Here is a 17,362-nt window from a genome sequence, read left to right as displayed (position 1 = left end):
AGAGGAAAAAAGGTCGTAATTAATGAAGGCTTTTAGCTAGCAGCTGCACTAGGGGAGGAATGGGCAGTTTGGGGGCACAGGGAGGCGGTGGCCTCTGGGTCCGGACCAGCATCGGCTTCAGCTCGTCTCGTCGGTCCAGGACACCGAGCAGCGGCTCCGGCTGCAGCCGGTTTGCCACTGAGAACTTTAATTCTCCTACTTTTCCTTCTTTTGTGCTCTATCTTTCTCTCCTACTTTAATCTCCAACGGCATGTCGAAGCATTTACTAGATGGTCGTTAATCTTTGGAGGAAGTCCCTACCCACACCCACGAAAGAAAACAAATTGTACTCTCAGTTTCTCCCCCGTCTTCTGGGGAGCTCTATTTCTTTCTTTGGAAAGATTTTTTTTCATCTTTGATGTTAGCTGCAAAGCTAGCTAAAAACAAACATTAACCATTCGACTCTCCCGTTGCAAAATTTGAAGAGACAGTTTTCAGTGGGGAGGAATTCTCCGTCTCGATTGGATTTGAAGCAAGGAGCTTACAGCCAATGAAATTGAATGGGGAGTTTGAGAATAAGGCAATGTCCCTTTTTCATTTACTGAAGTGGCAAAGATTCACATAAAACATTCAAATGGTCTCTCAGAGGGAAACACAACACACAGTCGAAGAGTAAAAATAGGTTGGTTCCAAAGATCTTCCTAGATTATTAACAAAGCCTGTCAGCAACTTGCTGCTAGTAATTCAGTTCTTATGAAGAGTTGAGTACACCTTAGAAACCTGTGAAATGAACATTTATGTGTGCAGGTGCGTCATACAGCGGGGTTTCACAGACAACAGTGTGAGGATGCTGCACCAGCTCCAGTTACCATGATGCCACAGAGACAGTCAGTCAGCAGCTTTGAAGGGGAACAGACTCACCATAGTGCCCACGCTGTATGTGGCTGCAGGACCAATCGTATGGTGATACGGGTCTGCTGTTGCATAGACTCTGCCATAACTACAGAGAAGAAAAAAAGGCACAAACAGGGTTTACTGTGACAATATAATAAAAGAACCTTAAGTCCGACAGCTCCTTCAAGATGTTCACCAGACAGATGGAGCACAACGCAATCTATGGATATATTGCAAACATCAGGGCCTGCATTCATCAAGCATGACAGTCTCCTGCAGGGCAGCAGCTCTCGAGCTCTTCTAGTCGCGACCCACCCAGAATAATCAGGTTGGTGTCTCATAAACTGCTCGCACCTTCTTAGCTCCACATGTAGCGGTGGATGCATTATATGCTGATTGTGATTTGATGCTTATTGGTGCCTATACATTTGGGTATGTGATAACTGTAAACCCCACAGCTGAGCAAGTGGCTGTATGTGCTGTGAAAATGAGGAAATGAGTACGACTTAACCTTTTGGAAACCGTGTGAAAATCCTCCCGCGCCCATTTTAAGTCCCAGCATGCCCCATTCTGACAATCTTTTGGCATACAATACGTATTTTTTAATTTTTGAACCGAACGACTCAGTCTTTTGACTGAAACTCCTTCTTAACAGGCCAAGACTTTGTTTTATTGAGATTTTTGTTGCATATCATGAATCTTTAGGTCCTAATCTTTCCAAAAAGGTGTCTTATTGACGCTCCAGGAGGCATTTTTGGGACTCTGGCTCATGTCATGCTCAATGTTCATTGTTACAATCAAAATATCTTTTAAAAGGGATTTTTTTTTCAGATATACAATTTTTTTCCCAAGACTTTGCTGAACAAATACATACAATAAACACAAGTAAAGTTCCCAAACACAGGGAAAAACAGTCTAGATGTCTAAAGCCAAAATGGCTCCACAGTTTTCAAAGGGTTGAGTCCGGAGTGGGCGCCGTCCGACTGAAACCGAACCGAAGAGATGAATTAACAGCCAGTGTCTCAGTGCTCGCTTTTTTTAAAATTGCTATATATTTTTTTTTATCTCTTTACAGAAATTTCTCAATAGATTCAATATTATACTGTATTATAATTACAATATTCTGGCTGCCTCACAGGGCTCAAACATGTCCTGTGGACAACCATCACAAAGACAGACTATAAGATATTCTGAAAGGTGATTTGTTGACCCAAATGAAACCTCACCTGTGGGTCCCTCACCCAGTGTTTTGGAATAACTGAGCTCGGGGACCCTGGAGATGATTCAAACATTATGAAATTACATTTAGTGCTATATTTATTCAACAAACTCATTGTTATTTTTAGAGTTTGATATATCTTTCCAGCACATTTAATCCTGTATGTATCTCCTGAACAGTTCGGCAGCTTGGGGGAAGTTTTGTGTGTGAGGCCGTAGATTCATAATCAGAATGACATTTTGACTTATTCCCCAAACACATAAAACCATATGGATTTTTTGAAGCAGTACAAATCAAAAGGGAATTTAATCAGTTGGGAAATACTCTGTTAATTGTTTCCTCCTTCCCCAACTCCAACCACCAGACATAAAGCTTGTGCACGTTGGCTTTGATTGAATAGGTTTGATAATGGATAGGGAGTGCCAACCAACCACAATGAGTATGCATGAGACACATAAGGTATTGGGTCGTCGATTTTAACTGGGGTCCGAAGGAGAGATCTATAATCATTTCCTCCTCTCACTCACGCTAAGAACTATCCTATGGGATGAAAATGCAATCGATGTGTCCCTATAAATGTACGTTGTAAAGGTGAGAGTGTGTGATTGCAATGATTTGTTTTACCCGTTTCAATTTATGAGAAAAAGGGGACAAGTGTTTTATCTTCCAGATGATGGGGAGGGATTGCAATAAAAGTAACGTCAGCCGAGGAGGAAAAAAAAGAGAGAGAAAGATAAGAAAAGAAATGGGCAGAGTGATAAGAGTAGTAGATGGCCGGACAGAGGGAGAAATGAGATTATGAATCCAGAGAAACATGATGTTGTGGTGGGGAAACAGAGACAGACGGCATCGGCCGAGGAAAGCAAACACAGGATTGTAAGAACGCATCTAGAAGCAGGAAGCTAAAAGAAAGAATCCTTTTGGAGGAGGACGGCACATTTCTCTGATGCTGCCCCACACCTTCCTTCCTTCAAGGCCATCTTCCTCTTCTTCTACCTCCTCCTCCCCTCTGCATCCCCCTGTATCTCTCTGTCTCCCGGGGCTTATATTCCAGTCTTTTCACCAGCACTGGCTTGGAACTAATCCCCTCCCTCAACGCTCCCCTCCTCTCTCATTCCACCCCTCCATCCCTCTTTCTCTGATGCCACCAGACCGCTTTATTTATATTCCTCTCTTCCTGTCTGGTTTGTTTATTCTCCCCGAAGAGTAAAGGGAAGCCAACGTAGGTCTGGAGGGCAAAGATAAGAGGCAGCGGGGCACACGGCTATATGTGAGACTGTGAGACACAAGGAGGAAGGAGAGGAGGAAGAGGAAGGAGAGGAGGGAGAGGAGGAAGAGGAAGGAGAGGAGGGAGAGGAAGCAGAGGAAGGAGAAGAGGGAGAGGAAGGAGAGGAAGGAGAGGAAGGAGAGGAGGGAGAGGAAGGAGAGGAGGCTAGTGGAGCACAAGCGGAAGGAAGGAAGGAAGGAGATGAGGCTAGTGGAGCACACACGGAAGGAAGGAAGGAAGGAAGGAGAGGAAGGAGAGGAAGGAGAGGAGGCTAGTGGAGCGCACATGGAAGGAAGGAAGGAAGGAAGGAAGGAAGGAAGGAAGGAGAGGAGGCTAGTGGAGTGCACATGGAAGGAAGGAAGGAAGGAAGGAAGGAGAGGAGGCTAGTGGAGCGCACACGGAAGGAAAGAAGGAAGGAAGGAGAGGAAGGAAGGAAGGAAGAAGAGGAGGCTAGTGGAGCACACACGGAAGGAAGGAAGGAAGGAAGGAAGGAGAGGAGGCTAGTGAAGTACACACAGAAGAAAGGAAGGAAGGAGAGCAAGGAAGGAAGGAAGGAAGGAGACGAGGCTAGTGGAGCGCACACGGAAGGAAGGAAGGAAGGAAGGAAGGAAGGAAAAAAGGAAGGAAGGAAAGAAGGAAGGAAAGGAGGAAGGAAGAAAGGAGAGGAGGCTAGTGGCGTGCACACGGAAAGAAGGAAGGAGAGGAAGGAAGGAAGGGGAGGAGGCTAGTGGAGCGCACACAGAGGGAAGGAAGGAAGGAAGGGAGGAGAAAGGTAGGAGAGAGGGCAAGTGGACTACACATGAAAGGAAGGAAGGAAGGAAAGGAGGAAGGAGAGGAGGCTAGTGGAGAGCTCCAGGGGCCTCATGTGGTCTCATGTGGTCTCATGGGGTCTCATGTGGTCTCATGGGCTCTCATGTGGTCTCATGTGGTCTCATGGGGTCTCATGTGGTCTCATGGGCTCTCATGTGGTCTCATGTGGTCTCATGTGGTCTCATGGGGTCTCATATGGTCTCATGTGGTCTCATGTGGTCTCATGGGGTCTCATGTGGTCTCATGTGGTCTACAGGGGTCTCATGTGGTCTCATGTGGCCTACAGGGGTCTCATGGGGTCTCATGTGGTCTCATGTGGCCTACAGGGGTCTCATGTGGTCTCATGTGGTCTCTTCCAACCTGCTGAGACAGCATAGACAGTAGCAGGCGAATGTGTGTGTGTGTGTGTGTGTGTGTGTGTGTGTGTGTGTGTGTGTGTGTGTGTGTGTGTGTGTGTGTGTGTGTGTGTGTGTGTGGTTTTCAATATACGTGAAGGCACTGCAGGGGGTATGTGAGATTAAAAAAAAAAAAAATTAAATTAGCACCCATTCAAAAATCCTTTAAAACAGTGTTATTTCATTAATATTCAATAGAATATAAGTGTAATAAGTGAATCAGACACTGATGGCACAGCAGAGACCTGCTCTCTTCGCACATGAGCTACATCACTGCTTAGAGACAGAGTCTGCTCTAGAGAGACAGCTTAGAGACAGAGTCTGCTCTAGAGAGACAGCTTAGAGACAGAGTCTGCTCTAGAGAGACAGCTCAGAGACAGAGTCTGCTCTAGAGAGACAGCTTAGAGACAGAGTCTGCTCTAGAGAGACAGCTTAGAGACAGAGTCTGCTCTAGAGAGACAGCTTAGAGACAGAGTCTGCTCTAGAGAGACAGCTTAGAGACAGAGTCTGCTCTAGAGAGACAGCTTAGAGACTGTCTGCTCTAGAGAGACAGCTCAGAGACTGTCTCTCTGCTCTAGAGAGACAGCTTAGAGACAGAGTCTGCTCTAGAGAGACAGCTTAGAGACTGTCTCTCTGCTCTAGCGAGAGCAGAGAGACAGAATATAACTCCTCCCCTCCCTCTGTCACATCTCAACTCTGCTTCACCTCCACCTCACCGCCTGGGCCTCCCTTTAAATCAGGAAGCTTCAAAAATAGAATAAGGGAGACAGTACAAAGTGTGTGTGTGTGTGTGTGTGTGTGTGTGTGTGTGTGTGTGTGTGTGTGTGTGTGTGTGTGTGTGTGTGTGTGTGTGTGTGTGTGTGTGTGTGTGTGTAGGGGGGATATACTGCAGTCGTGGAGGGAGGGTGAATAACGGCGAGAGAGAGGGAATGTGTGAGAGGAGGAAAAGAAAGGGCGGAGGTAAGTGTGTTGGAGAGACGAGCCCTCTCACCTGCTCGTCCTCTCTGCTGCTCATAATCCTCAGAGCGACGCTCGCTGCTGCTCTGATAAATCTCACATTATCGGACCTGCAGGCTCCTGCTGCGGCTGCTTCTTATCGGCCCTGACATGCTCAATCTCCCTAAGATTAGCTCCCCAAGCACCGCCACACACACACACACACACACACACACACACACACACACACATACACACACACACACCTACTGTAGACAGCAGTGGTCGTGGTTGTACACAACCCACACACATGTTCTTCTAAGGTCAGAGCAGTGCGGCTCCCAGAGGGTCAGGGATCAGAAGAGTGGCGACGAGCAGCTTTAAGGGACTGACAAAGGGAAGATGGAGGGGATCACAGCGCCCCGTGGCAGGACGGTGAACTGTCTGTAGTTCTGCTGGTCAGCGGGCCAGCTGAGCCTCCGTGGAGTTCATGGGCTGCGTGACAACATCTCCTGCTGAGGCCTGAATCAACATGAACGGCCAGGTGTCTGATCTCACTGTTAACCCAGGTAGATTGCCATGGTAACCTCTGCTGGGGACTACGATGCTCCTGAGCGGGTCTAGGCCAGAAGATCAGATCAAATTGCTCGACCAATCAGATCGCTGGACACATTTGAAGTACTTTTAACAGCCATATGTAAAACCCACGACACACCAATACATAGCCATCATATGTACATTTTATTGTTTTAATATGAGTTAAATTCATTCTTAACACACCACACTCCGTTCTAGACTAGTGAGAACACTCATCGACAGTGTTTCTGTCCGTATGTGTTCCTCCTCTTTCTACAAAGGATTCTGTTCTGAAGAACTTTCTTGGCGGCGTGAAGAAGAGACGATGACGCATGAAGTTCTCCTGGAACAGGAGTGGATCTGGTCACGCGGCCTCTGTCAAGGTCTTAGAAGTAATAAAGTGTGATGTCTTGGTTGTGACGACAGGGCCATAAATATAGACGCAGCCCGACCTGATTGGACGACGCCTCTGCTCAGAAACCTCACGGTGCTTTTTGCTGCATACCACTTGCTTGTTGTGTAACCGTATGGGACAAAGCCCTGTTGCCCCTGCTGTGCTCCTGGATGAAAATCAATGGACGTGGGTTTTAAATATATAACGAGCATTCAGGCGATTATAATTAAAGTTTCAATTTTTTGGATCAATTATTGCTATTATTGAGAAGGGATGTTTCTTCCCACTGAGCCGCCCCGCTACACGGCAAAAACAAAGGTGATTACTTACAATGCAGTGTAAACAGATACCTGTAAGCGACCCTCAGGAGGAGGAAGGCTGCCAACGTACCTGTCACTGTATGCAGCGGCAGCAGTACCAGCTGGCTGGGCATATCTGTATGCTGCATACCCGCCCTGAGGAGAGACACAAGCTTCAGTTCCACCTCAGACCAACGTGCAGGTGCAGGACCACAGCTGAGCTAAGACGCATCGGATCACATGCTGAGAACACAGTATTTCCTTGATGGAATAAATGAAAGTAATACATTACGAATACATTAAAATACATGACGTAGACTTACGTATATTTCTGCTCCATAAAAGCCGTCCTGGTAGACCACACTGTTGATAGAAGATGTTACGCATGAGGCATTTTTTCAACATTGAAGTAAACTGAGATGTGTGGCGTCTTAGTTAAAGGTACTTTAAGGAACTTTCATTTGTTTTAAACTTGGCGGACAAAAACATCAGTGTGCCCGAGAACCAGAGTCCCTTTAGAAAACCTCTCATTTTACTGCAGAAGGCCGTCCTCCTCCCGCCGGAGCTCACACTGCAGGCGAAGGCTGCAGCGAAGACGATCTTCTCTCTGAAGGCCTGCTTTACTCATGTAGGTCATGGAGGCACCAGCGTTACAATGAGCCCGTGTCAGGACCAGTGAATGTTCCTCACTGTCACTTCAACTGAAGACAAGCACAATATGAATGTTCTGTCTGTTCTGACGTGTTGTTGCTGCATGTGACTCGTGCTAGAATGCATGTCAAGGGGATTCAGTCGGGGTGGAGCATCCTGGACGTCGTCTGTGAGCGAGGACGAGTGCATACTTCAGTGGTCAGTCACATGGGAGGCTCCCATTCAAGTCCAACATCTGTGGCACAAAGATGTGCGCGCTAAATGTGGTGTTACATCAGCTCCTGCCCAAGAATCACTCGCTCTGTTTTTCTTTTCTCTTGTAATTGTGCTTCATTCCCAGAGAGAGAGAAGTAGGTCATGTGGTAGAAGAATGAAGAATGGATCTTTGCTGTTGGTTTGAATTATTCAGAAGTAAAGCTTCAGTTATTTCTAGTATACGTTCTGGAACAGAGAGGAACTACCCAAAGCATTTGTAACCAAGCACTAGCTGTGAGGAGGGGGGGGGGGGTATGCAAATGACTTCCTGGTTGAGAACAAGTGCAGAAACAGGAGTGTGGATGCACAGTGCAGACTAATGACCTCCCTTGTTGCATCCCCCTGTTCTTCAAACAGTCATTCAGCACTAAGGAGTGATGTGACCGCCATGTTTCCTGTACAAGCTTCACACTGTCTTCTTTGTTAATCTAAAAAAAAAAATACTTTTAATTTTAACCTATAAACTGTTAAACACAAAAAATAATGACTTGTTCCAAGTGGTCGAACGGCAGCACTCATCCATCTCCTCCCAGCCTCCTGCCTGCTCTCTCTCTCTCTCTCTCTCTCTCTCTCTCTCTCTCTCTCTCTCTCTCTCTCTCTCTCTCTCTCTCTCTCTCCCTTCACGTTCACTCGGTCTCTCTCTCTCTGGAGCAGGCCTGCTGGAGTGTGCAGTGCAGGTCATAGCAGTCCATTCACAGCCCAATAACGAATGACACATTAGAAAAAAGAGAGACAAATTCGGCCATTCTGGAATCAAAGAGCAATTTTCCGCTCTATTAGAAGGCAGCCTTTTTGTTTTCCACTCGCCGTTTTTCTGCTACTGCATGTGTGTGTGTGTTTGTGTGTGAGTATGTATTCCCATGTATTCATGTGTGTGTTACTGTGTGTGTGTGTGTGTGTGCATGTTAGCCTCAGTGTTTGAGTAACGCTGGGTCTTGGAGACATGTCATAAAGTGTTTATTTGATTACGTGTGTTTGTTTCATTGGAGTGTGTGTGTGTGTGTGTGTTTGTGTGTGTGTGTATGTGTGTGTAGGTGTGTGTGTGTGTGTGTGTTAGCAGGCACTTACGCTCCATAGGCAGGAATGGGTGGAGGAGGAGGTGCAGCACGGAATGTGTTGTAGACGGCGCGACCCCTCCCTCTCAAATGGGCCCCTCTGTAGGCCACAGCTGCCCCTGTACTGGGGTAAGGAAACCCTGTGACTGAGAAAGAGAGAGAGAGAGAGAGAGAGAGAGAGAGAGAGAGAGAGAGAGAGAGAGAGAGAGAGAGAGAGAGAGAGAGAGAGAGAGGGGGGGGGGAGGTCAAAGAACAATAAGTTACAGCCCTCAGGGGAGGATTCACACAGAATAGAGTGCGGCCGCTGATGGCTCCATGAATCGTGCATCATTTTAATTCAATCCTTGAGCTCTCACGTCAGAAAAGGGAAACGCCCCTTTAACCATTTAACCATTTAACCACCAGCGGCATGGCTCTCTGCACCATCTCACGGCTCTTTGAGAAGCATCGTGGTTTGAGCCGCACGCCTCGGCATCTGACCGTGGCTCTGTTCACAGCAGCAGCGCTGCAGCCGGAGAGCCAGCTGCCGGCGCCACCAAGGGTCCTGCTCCACGCGTTCAAACGGTCTGACAAAGTGGAACGCAAGAAAACTAGTGTCACCGTCTGCTGTGACTAACTGTCAACTCATACCTCGTACTAATGGACTACTCAAAACGAGCCCTGATGCTCTGCAGCTGCATGGACCTCCAGACTGATCCAGATGTATGTGGTCCATAGTTAGACCTGTGCATGTATTGTGCAGTCACACAATCAACTGTCTGGAAACATGCTGATTGCTGCATTTAGATATGATGGTGATAATAAATAGTGCAGCTCACTTCACATGAAAGAGGAGGTGAGCTGGCAGGAAGAGAGCAGAGTCCTGCGTGGAGGTTCAGCTCAGTGTTTGGCAGCAGGGACACAAAGCAGATGGCCTGCATTGTTTGGAGAGGCAGATTCAGCCTCAGGCCATCCTTCATCACGCACAACCATAACACACATGCACACACGCACACGCACGCACACGCACACACACACAAAGGTCACCCCTACAGGCACGGGGTGGCATGGTGATGTGATGTGAGCTGGTTTAGCTGAAGGTCCCTGTTCAACCTTCAGTCAACAGGGGAGCAAGGCCTTCACACACACACACACACACACACACACACACACACACACACACACACACACAGCACAGATCATCTCTCTGGACTCTCGCGGTACATCTTTTGTGCATCAAAAGAAGAAAGACATGCAGATTATATACTACACATGCATCATTTTAAAAAATGCTGAGGCGGCGAGTCACTCCCTGAATATGTTGATCAGACACCAAATATAAAGTTTCAGACTTTTTTTATGGAAGCTATCATTATTTGTATTTCTACTTATTCAGATAACTCCATATTAGAAATGAATAGTTGTGCTGAACCTCACACACGTTGTCTCCTTTACACGAAACAATAACTAAAGAAACCTTTTAGACAACTACACAAAGGTGTCTCCTCAATTATCATTCACCTGCACCCAGAATGCACCTGTGAGAACGCCTGGAACCAATGAGAGTGCAGTTTGGTGTGATCATATCTATATTCACACATGCAAATGTATATTTATTTCATGAATTTAATGAAGGACAAACAACATGTTTGGAGTTGCTATCGTTTTGAATGAAGTGTCTGATACGCGTGTAGAGTTCCAACAAAGAGGGTCCTCGTTTCAGAAATTGTATGAACTCATTCACCTAAAAGTTGAATGGGAATAACATTTATTTATGATTGTTCAGTCATGTTCCTGACTCCCATTGATTCTGGATGGACCACACTGCCTACAGAACAAGATGCTCCTTGTGAAGCCAGACTGAGGAAGAGGAGCACTGGCCTTCATAACACTCGGGCCAACAGCTGTTCTGTTGGGGTCAGTCTTTTCTTTGAGTTTCAGTCTTTATGTACTTTAGTACGTATGTCAGTATGGATGTAAGTCAGAGACGTGTACGTCCCCCTGCATGTCGTGTGCCGCTCTAAACACTTCTGCAGACATTCACAGACACTTCAAGGACTCTGACGCTGTGTTGTTTACATCATGCTCCAACCTTTACATTATTGTCACACTTCCATACATCATTCCTGCATCCGTCAAGATGAAGATTCTGAAGTATTTGCTGTCCCCTCTTGGTGCGTTTTCATGAATATATATCTGTGGATGCTTGTGGTTGGACCCCATGTGAGCGTACAGGCCAGCTGCATCGGGCTTTAACGTGGACGTGTCGACAGTCCTCACATCCCCACAGAGAAGCTTTGATAGTGATTATAAAGTTATTTTAGAGAGCGCGGTGCGCTGAGAGAGAAACAGAGAATGGAAAGTCTTCTGTATGGAGACGTGAACTCCTTTCAAAATAAAATGGCCTGATATTAGTATTCCGTTGCAATTATGCAAACGTAACTGCTCCTGTTCACAGTGAAGGTGTATCATCCATCACGGTGATGGATTACTAAATTACAAGTCTTCAGAGTTGTTTTCTGTGCTGTTTGAAACTAAATTACGTGAATGAATGCCCGCACTGCTTTTGTAAAAGAGATTAAACATTATTTTGATGTGCCTTGAACATGAGCCGACCTTTTGGTTGGGCTGGGTCAAACTAACTCAGCACTTTCACCCAGGAGACCACTGTTCGCTTCCCGCGTGGGACGAGTCAATGTTGCCTTTAATTACTTTTGCAGATTGAATGATGTGAAAAACTTACTTAACTGAAGCCAAACCCTGAAGTTTTTTACTAGACAAGTATTTTGCTGCACTTTTGTTGAGTTTTTAATTCAATTCATGTGTTTAACACTGCAAGAATAACCTAAGAAAAACGTATTTCCCTTCAAACGAAAGAGTGCAGTTTAGTTGTAGAGGGACGCCATTTTGTAGGAGACCAAGTTGAACATTGAGATGATGCGTTTACATTTTTTAAGACTTTATATAAGAAGTGGTTGGTCCTTGTTGGTTTGTGGACTTCTCTTTTGAAGTCTGGTGTTGACCTGTCAATCACCTTGTAGCCCCGCCCCTAAAGAGTTCCCTGCTTTAAGGTCTGTTTGACTCTAAATGAGCATCATTTACTAAATGAACATCATGCTCCATTGAAGAAGACTTGAAACTAGAGATTGAGACATAAACTCAAGTTTACAATGTTTACTGAGGGAATACATCAAGAGAGAAGTAGAGTCACTTGTATAGACTTCTATACAACCAGAGGAGTCGCCCCTTGGTGGTCAGGAGAGAGAAAACAAGTTTTAAGACACTTTTAAATTGGCTTCATTCTTCAGAGCGGGAGGTTGCCGCCTGGTTTGCAGCCTAACGTGAGAGGAGAGCATAGAAGCTTCTCCACTGATGACCTGTGGGATGAAAGCTCAACGCAGACCTGGAGAGTGTGGATGAGTACACCTCCTGTCTGCAGCAGCAGACAGACACACAACATGCTCCACTGTGAGTGCTAAGAGACAGAAACACTCTGTCTCTCTCTCCACCCCCCAATCCAGCTCTCTCTCTCTCTCTCTCTCTCTCTCTCTCTCTCTCTCTCTCTCTCTCTGTCGGGTGATGGAGATGCTCTGCCCTCTGCTGTGTCTGCCTCTTCCTCCTCTAACTACTCAGACAGCATTAATATGCCCCACAGCCAGCACATCGTCCATTGGTGATATATTCTGAGCAAAAGATCAATTTCCTCAAGTTGCCCCCACCTTCCCTCTCTTTCCTAATATCAGACATCCATATATTCATTCCTGTTTTTGTGTGTGTGTGGCTTGTGTGTATATGCATATGAGTGAGCATGAGGACATGTGTATGTGCATGTTGGTGCTGGTGTGACGTATATGAGTGTGATCTGATGATGAGCTATGGCTTGTGCACGCTACAGCAGTGCTGTAATAACCCATGAATCATGGCCGGGCCTCCGCCTGACAGCCAGCAGGCCCATAAAACAAACAAACAACAACATCCACGATACACACATGCATGAAATAGTACACGCACACGCATGCGTGTCTTGTGTGTTAATGCGGCGTATGAGAATTAGTTGTGATGCGGCTGCGGTCACTTAAGAACCAAAGTGATTAAATTTTGTTATTTAGAAAAGCAAATCTAATTGAGTGATTTAGTAATATAAATGTCTGTCTGTGTGTGTGTGTGTGTGTGTGTGTGTGTGTGTGTGTGTGTTCCATCTCAATAGCAGGACAGTGAACTCCAGGCTTCATCAGTGTGCGTCTTGCTAATCGAGCTTCAAGTGATCGTCTGCAGAATCGAGCGATGGAGAGGTTGAGAGATACTTAAGTGAATTACATTCTTTGCAGTGAGTACACACACTACAATCTGACAATGATGACATCAGCTGGAGTGTCAGAATGAGGGGCAATAAAAGTTGAGGAACTTCAGAAATGGATGCAGAGGCTGTTGAAAAGCAGCTCTTATGAAATGAGGAAAGCCAAATTAAGGGCAATTTTACAGCAATGGTTTTCCATAAAGATCACACTCATCCAGAGTTGAAGGGATTTCAAATGACACATCTGAGTCAGTCAAATGGGACGAGGCTCCAACATTCTGTGCTATTGAAGCAAAAACTAGACGGAAATCCTTTTTAAATGTTTTATGTGACAGGATACACTTTAACTGCACTCAGAATCTGCTGCTTTCATAGTATTTGCATTCAAACTGTGGCTGAACTGACCAGCGGTCTCTTGTTTCATCCCGTATCTCATATCACGGATATTATTACATATCCATCATGGCATTTACATACTTTCTATGCTCCTGTGACTGTCTATTCAAAGACAAATCATGTCTAAGTATCAATAACCATATCAACCTGGAATCATTTCCAACGCTGCCGAGCTCCTCGCCGCCCAACAGCAACGAGCACCGGCTCTCAGCGAACGCCGGCGTCAACGCGCCCGCATCCCGATGCTTCGCTGAGAGCAGCTGGCGCCGTACAAACGGGACAGGAGGCAGCTGTTTGTGTCACATGCAACAAAGTAAACATTGACATTTTGTCATCAGGCCGTTAACTCCACGTCAACGGAGTGGTTTTGTTCCCTGAACCTAACTCCCCGTGAAGAAGAACGTTTTGTTATGAAGACGGATGTAACAAGCGTCTACAGACACGCCCCCCTGACCGGATCACACAGCCTGGATGGGCTGCTCGCTCTCCAGCTGACAGTGATCTCTGCTGGCCTTGGACCAGTGACGGTGTGCCAATATGACAAAGTCCAGAGTTGATCTGATGTCGCCCTTCCAACTTGCAAATTTTTCCGCATATGTTAAAAAGGCCCGAGCCGCTTGCCTTGTTACTTCCCTCCTGCATTTTGCATTTTAATCTTATTTGTTGTGTTCTAGGGAGCGCTGCTCCGCCAAGCTGTGCACACACACACACACACACACACACACACACACACACACACACACACACACACACACACACACACACACACACACACACATTTGTCCTGCTTTGCATATACTCAGTCTAGGACACAGTCAATCAATCAGTATTACATTTTCCTCATTGTCCTTCATGCCCATGCAGTCTATTTTACTCATACACACATGCACACACGTTCACTCACACACCGTCTGATCTCCATTCACATTACAGTTGCATACCGTGTGTGTGTGTTTGTGTGTGTGTGTGTGTGTGTGTGTGTGTGTGTGTGTGTGTGTGTGGTTGTGTTGTGCTGGAACTCTCATTTATCTGACAGGCCTTTATTAAAGCAGGACCCTTAGTAGAGAGACCTTTATTTCTGATTCTCCAGGTTATCTTTAATTGATTGTGTGTTGATACTGAGGGCTTCTTGTTTTATGGAGTAAGACAGTCACCGGGGCGTCACCACTGACAGGAAGTCCCTTCAGGCCTCCCTCCAAAGCCAATCCCCCCAAACAGTCCTGATCAGCAAGGAGGCTGCTGTTAGCACTCACAGCTGTTCAGGCTGCAGCTTGAGTGAGATCAGGTCGATGAGTCAAGAGAGACGGGATCACCAGAACACGTTGGACTTAAAGAGTGAACAGAATCAACCATCTTTCCCGAAATCTGGAGTGACACCGTGTTGTGCTCCACGGGCCAAATGAACAAAGCGCTTCCCTCATTTGAAAAAAGAACGCTCACATAATCAAGGCAGGATTTACACTTTCAACCATGATGTATTTTGTATATAAATATTGTTCCTCTGAGAAATTAACCTTCACCACAGAAATCCGCTTACAGAGACATCAGGTTATGGCAGGAAACTGGAGAACGTGTTGGCACGCACCTTCGTAAACTGGTTACTGTATAGATAGCATCTACCTGCAGCAGGAACCACAATGCTAACCTCTTTCTGATACGTTGAAGAGAGGGTTGGACATCTTCAAAAACATTCTTTCTTATTTTTCTTTTTTTAAATCTCCACAACAATCAATAAATTAAATGCTCTGACGCGGAAAAGAAACCAAACTGTGGCTGCAGCCTGAATGAAGTGACTGGACGGTCTACCTGTCTGTCTCCTGCCTGTCTACCTGTAGTGACCAAGTGCACCTGGAGTGGCCAGTGGGGACGATGTCAGTAGAGTGCTGCTCGCGTCCTGAGTGAAACTCAACCCAACGAGCTGACTTATGCAAGCGTATTCATGTGATGCACATTTACTACTTATCTTAAGCTCAACTACGGTCTCAATCAACAACAATAAGTCTCACCTTCACAACATGGTTGGTACAGTTTGATCCAGCTGGAGCGTTACGACGGTCGTGATAACTTCATTTCATAGGCTGGTACCAATCGAAATAGGCAATTTGATAGCTTCGTCTTTCCTTTGAGGATCCATAGTGTGTGTTAGGAGTCCCTGTGTAACTATGAGCGTCTGCTTGTTTTGGTGCATACCTGAGCGTGAATGCACCAGACGACTGTACATCTACGCTGACATTGTTGCATGTGAGTGTGCGAGCGTGGGCGTGTATGCATGTGGGGGTCATCCGTCATTCTTCTGAATGGGATTTGCGCACAATAAACCTGTAGCCGAGCCCGGCAATGGAGATGGAGTGCACTGTCAGCTGGCCAGGATTTATGGAGGCCGATTCAGCTGATGGGTGCTGGGAAAGCCGTCTGATAAAGGGTGATTAATCGCCCTTACATCCCCCTTTACATCCTGCTTTACTCCCTCCCCAAACTAGATTAAATGCACTCATAATTATTCCAGAAGAAATCCCAATCCCACACACTTTCACTTACAGGCGTGATTTTTTTTCTTTTTCATAGCGAGAGAATGCAGGAAGGCATGCGGGGTGGAGGGTGGATATTATCTGCACTGTGAATTTATGGGTGAATGAATGCCAGTAGACCCGAGCCACACGAAAGATTCATATAATGAGAAAAAGGTACGAACAAATAGAAAAATGTAGAGGGCAGAGACGATAAAGGCATGGCTGATTTTCCTTATTTTCTATCGTATAGTTTTCCTGCTTTACCATCCAACCCCCCCCCCCCCCCTCCCCACCCTCCTGGGAGCAAGGGAGGCATATGGTGTCGCTTAGGCTTGGCAAACTTTAAAATCACTCCATGTATTAGCATCACATAAATTAGCAGGACAGACTGAGTGTGTGTGAGTGTGTGTTTTCCAATACTGCTGCACATGAGCATCAGAGCTGGAGCACTGTACGATACACCAGACACAAAGATGGGAGTCACAGCTACATGAATGATGGATAAGAAATGCTTGAGGTGAAGGTTCGGTGTAATTACGTCGACACTAGCTACACCTCACTGAACACCGTCCATGTTGGTGAGCTTTAACACATATTGTGTCTGGAGAATGCAAAGGAAGGTGTTCTTTTCTGAACTTGTAATAATGTTTAAGACAAAACAACAAGCAGCATCATCAGGTCAACACACAGTGGGGTGATTTACTTTAAGGCCTCTTGATACTAACTGATTTGGGGATAGTTCTTTGATAACTTCAACACCTTTGACATGAGCTCTTTGAATGTTCCTCACTGTTCTTCACTTCCTCCCCTCTCTGGGCTCCTGTACATGAATGTCTTCACCGGGGCTCAGTGAGAGAGCGGATGCCTTCAATCAGAAGGCCGCTAGTTCGATGCTCAGCTTGGCTCGTGCATGTCAATGCATGTGGTGTATGCACGGGTGACCACTGATGCACCACTGAAGCATGTTTAATGATGAACTATTCATAATGAAGTTCATATTGAGGGTTGACCATCGTCCCCCTGCACTGCAAACCTCTGTGACGTCCTTGGGCCAATGTTGTTCACAGTGGCAGCGCTGCACATGAGCGCTAAATTATGATATGTATATGTCAACATATTTCATGCTCATGTCTCGTGGGGCCACTGGTTCTCGGAGCCGGGACTTATGGCCCCAGTAAGCATTAAGGTGACTGTAAAAGTGAGTTTAAGTTTAGGAGGATGGAGAATGAACGTAATAAAAGGTTAGACAGTAGTGCTGTAGAGGAATGTGCCGTGGGCCAGATGGAGCATTTTTTGTTTTGTTTGCACCTTTAAAGACATGCCGTATGAATATGTAAATGTACACATCTGTGTGTATCTCAACATAAACCTTCACCATAAAGACAAAACCACACACACACACACACACACACACACACACACAGCACAGACCCACGAGCAGCGGCGCATG

The 17,362-nt window shown here is 46.0% G+C and overlaps 1 protein-coding gene across 3 annotated transcripts in view; it reads right to left on the bottom strand.

Moving 5' to 3' along the window:
• Positions 1-17,362, bottom strand: part of rbfox3a (RNA binding fox-1 homolog 3a) — a 482,822-nt gene that overhangs the window by 11,451 nt on the left and 454,009 nt on the right. For all 3 annotated transcript variants that reach the window (XM_068582492.1, XM_068582490.1, XM_068582491.1), the window contains exons 12-15: positions 8,744-8,876; positions 7,093-7,132; positions 6,861-6,925; positions 901-979 (exon numbers count right to left, since the gene is read on the bottom strand). In XM_068582492.1, the coding sequence (XP_068438593.1) occupies positions 901-979; positions 6,861-6,925; positions 7,093-7,132; positions 8,744-8,876 (317 nt within the window). The remainder of the gene's footprint in view (positions 1-900; positions 980-6,860; positions 6,926-7,092; positions 7,133-8,743; positions 8,877-17,362) is intronic.

This window comes from Clinocottus analis, unplaced genomic scaffold, assembly GCF_023055335.1.
Source record: "Clinocottus analis isolate CAN_PGR_092001 unplaced genomic scaffold, fCliAna1.0.p SCAF_19, whole genome shotgun sequence".
In the NCBI taxonomy this organism is placed as follows: Eukaryota; Metazoa; Chordata; class Actinopteri; order Perciformes; family Cottidae; genus Clinocottus; species Clinocottus analis.
This window is presented reverse-complemented; position numbering and strand designations above follow the sequence as displayed.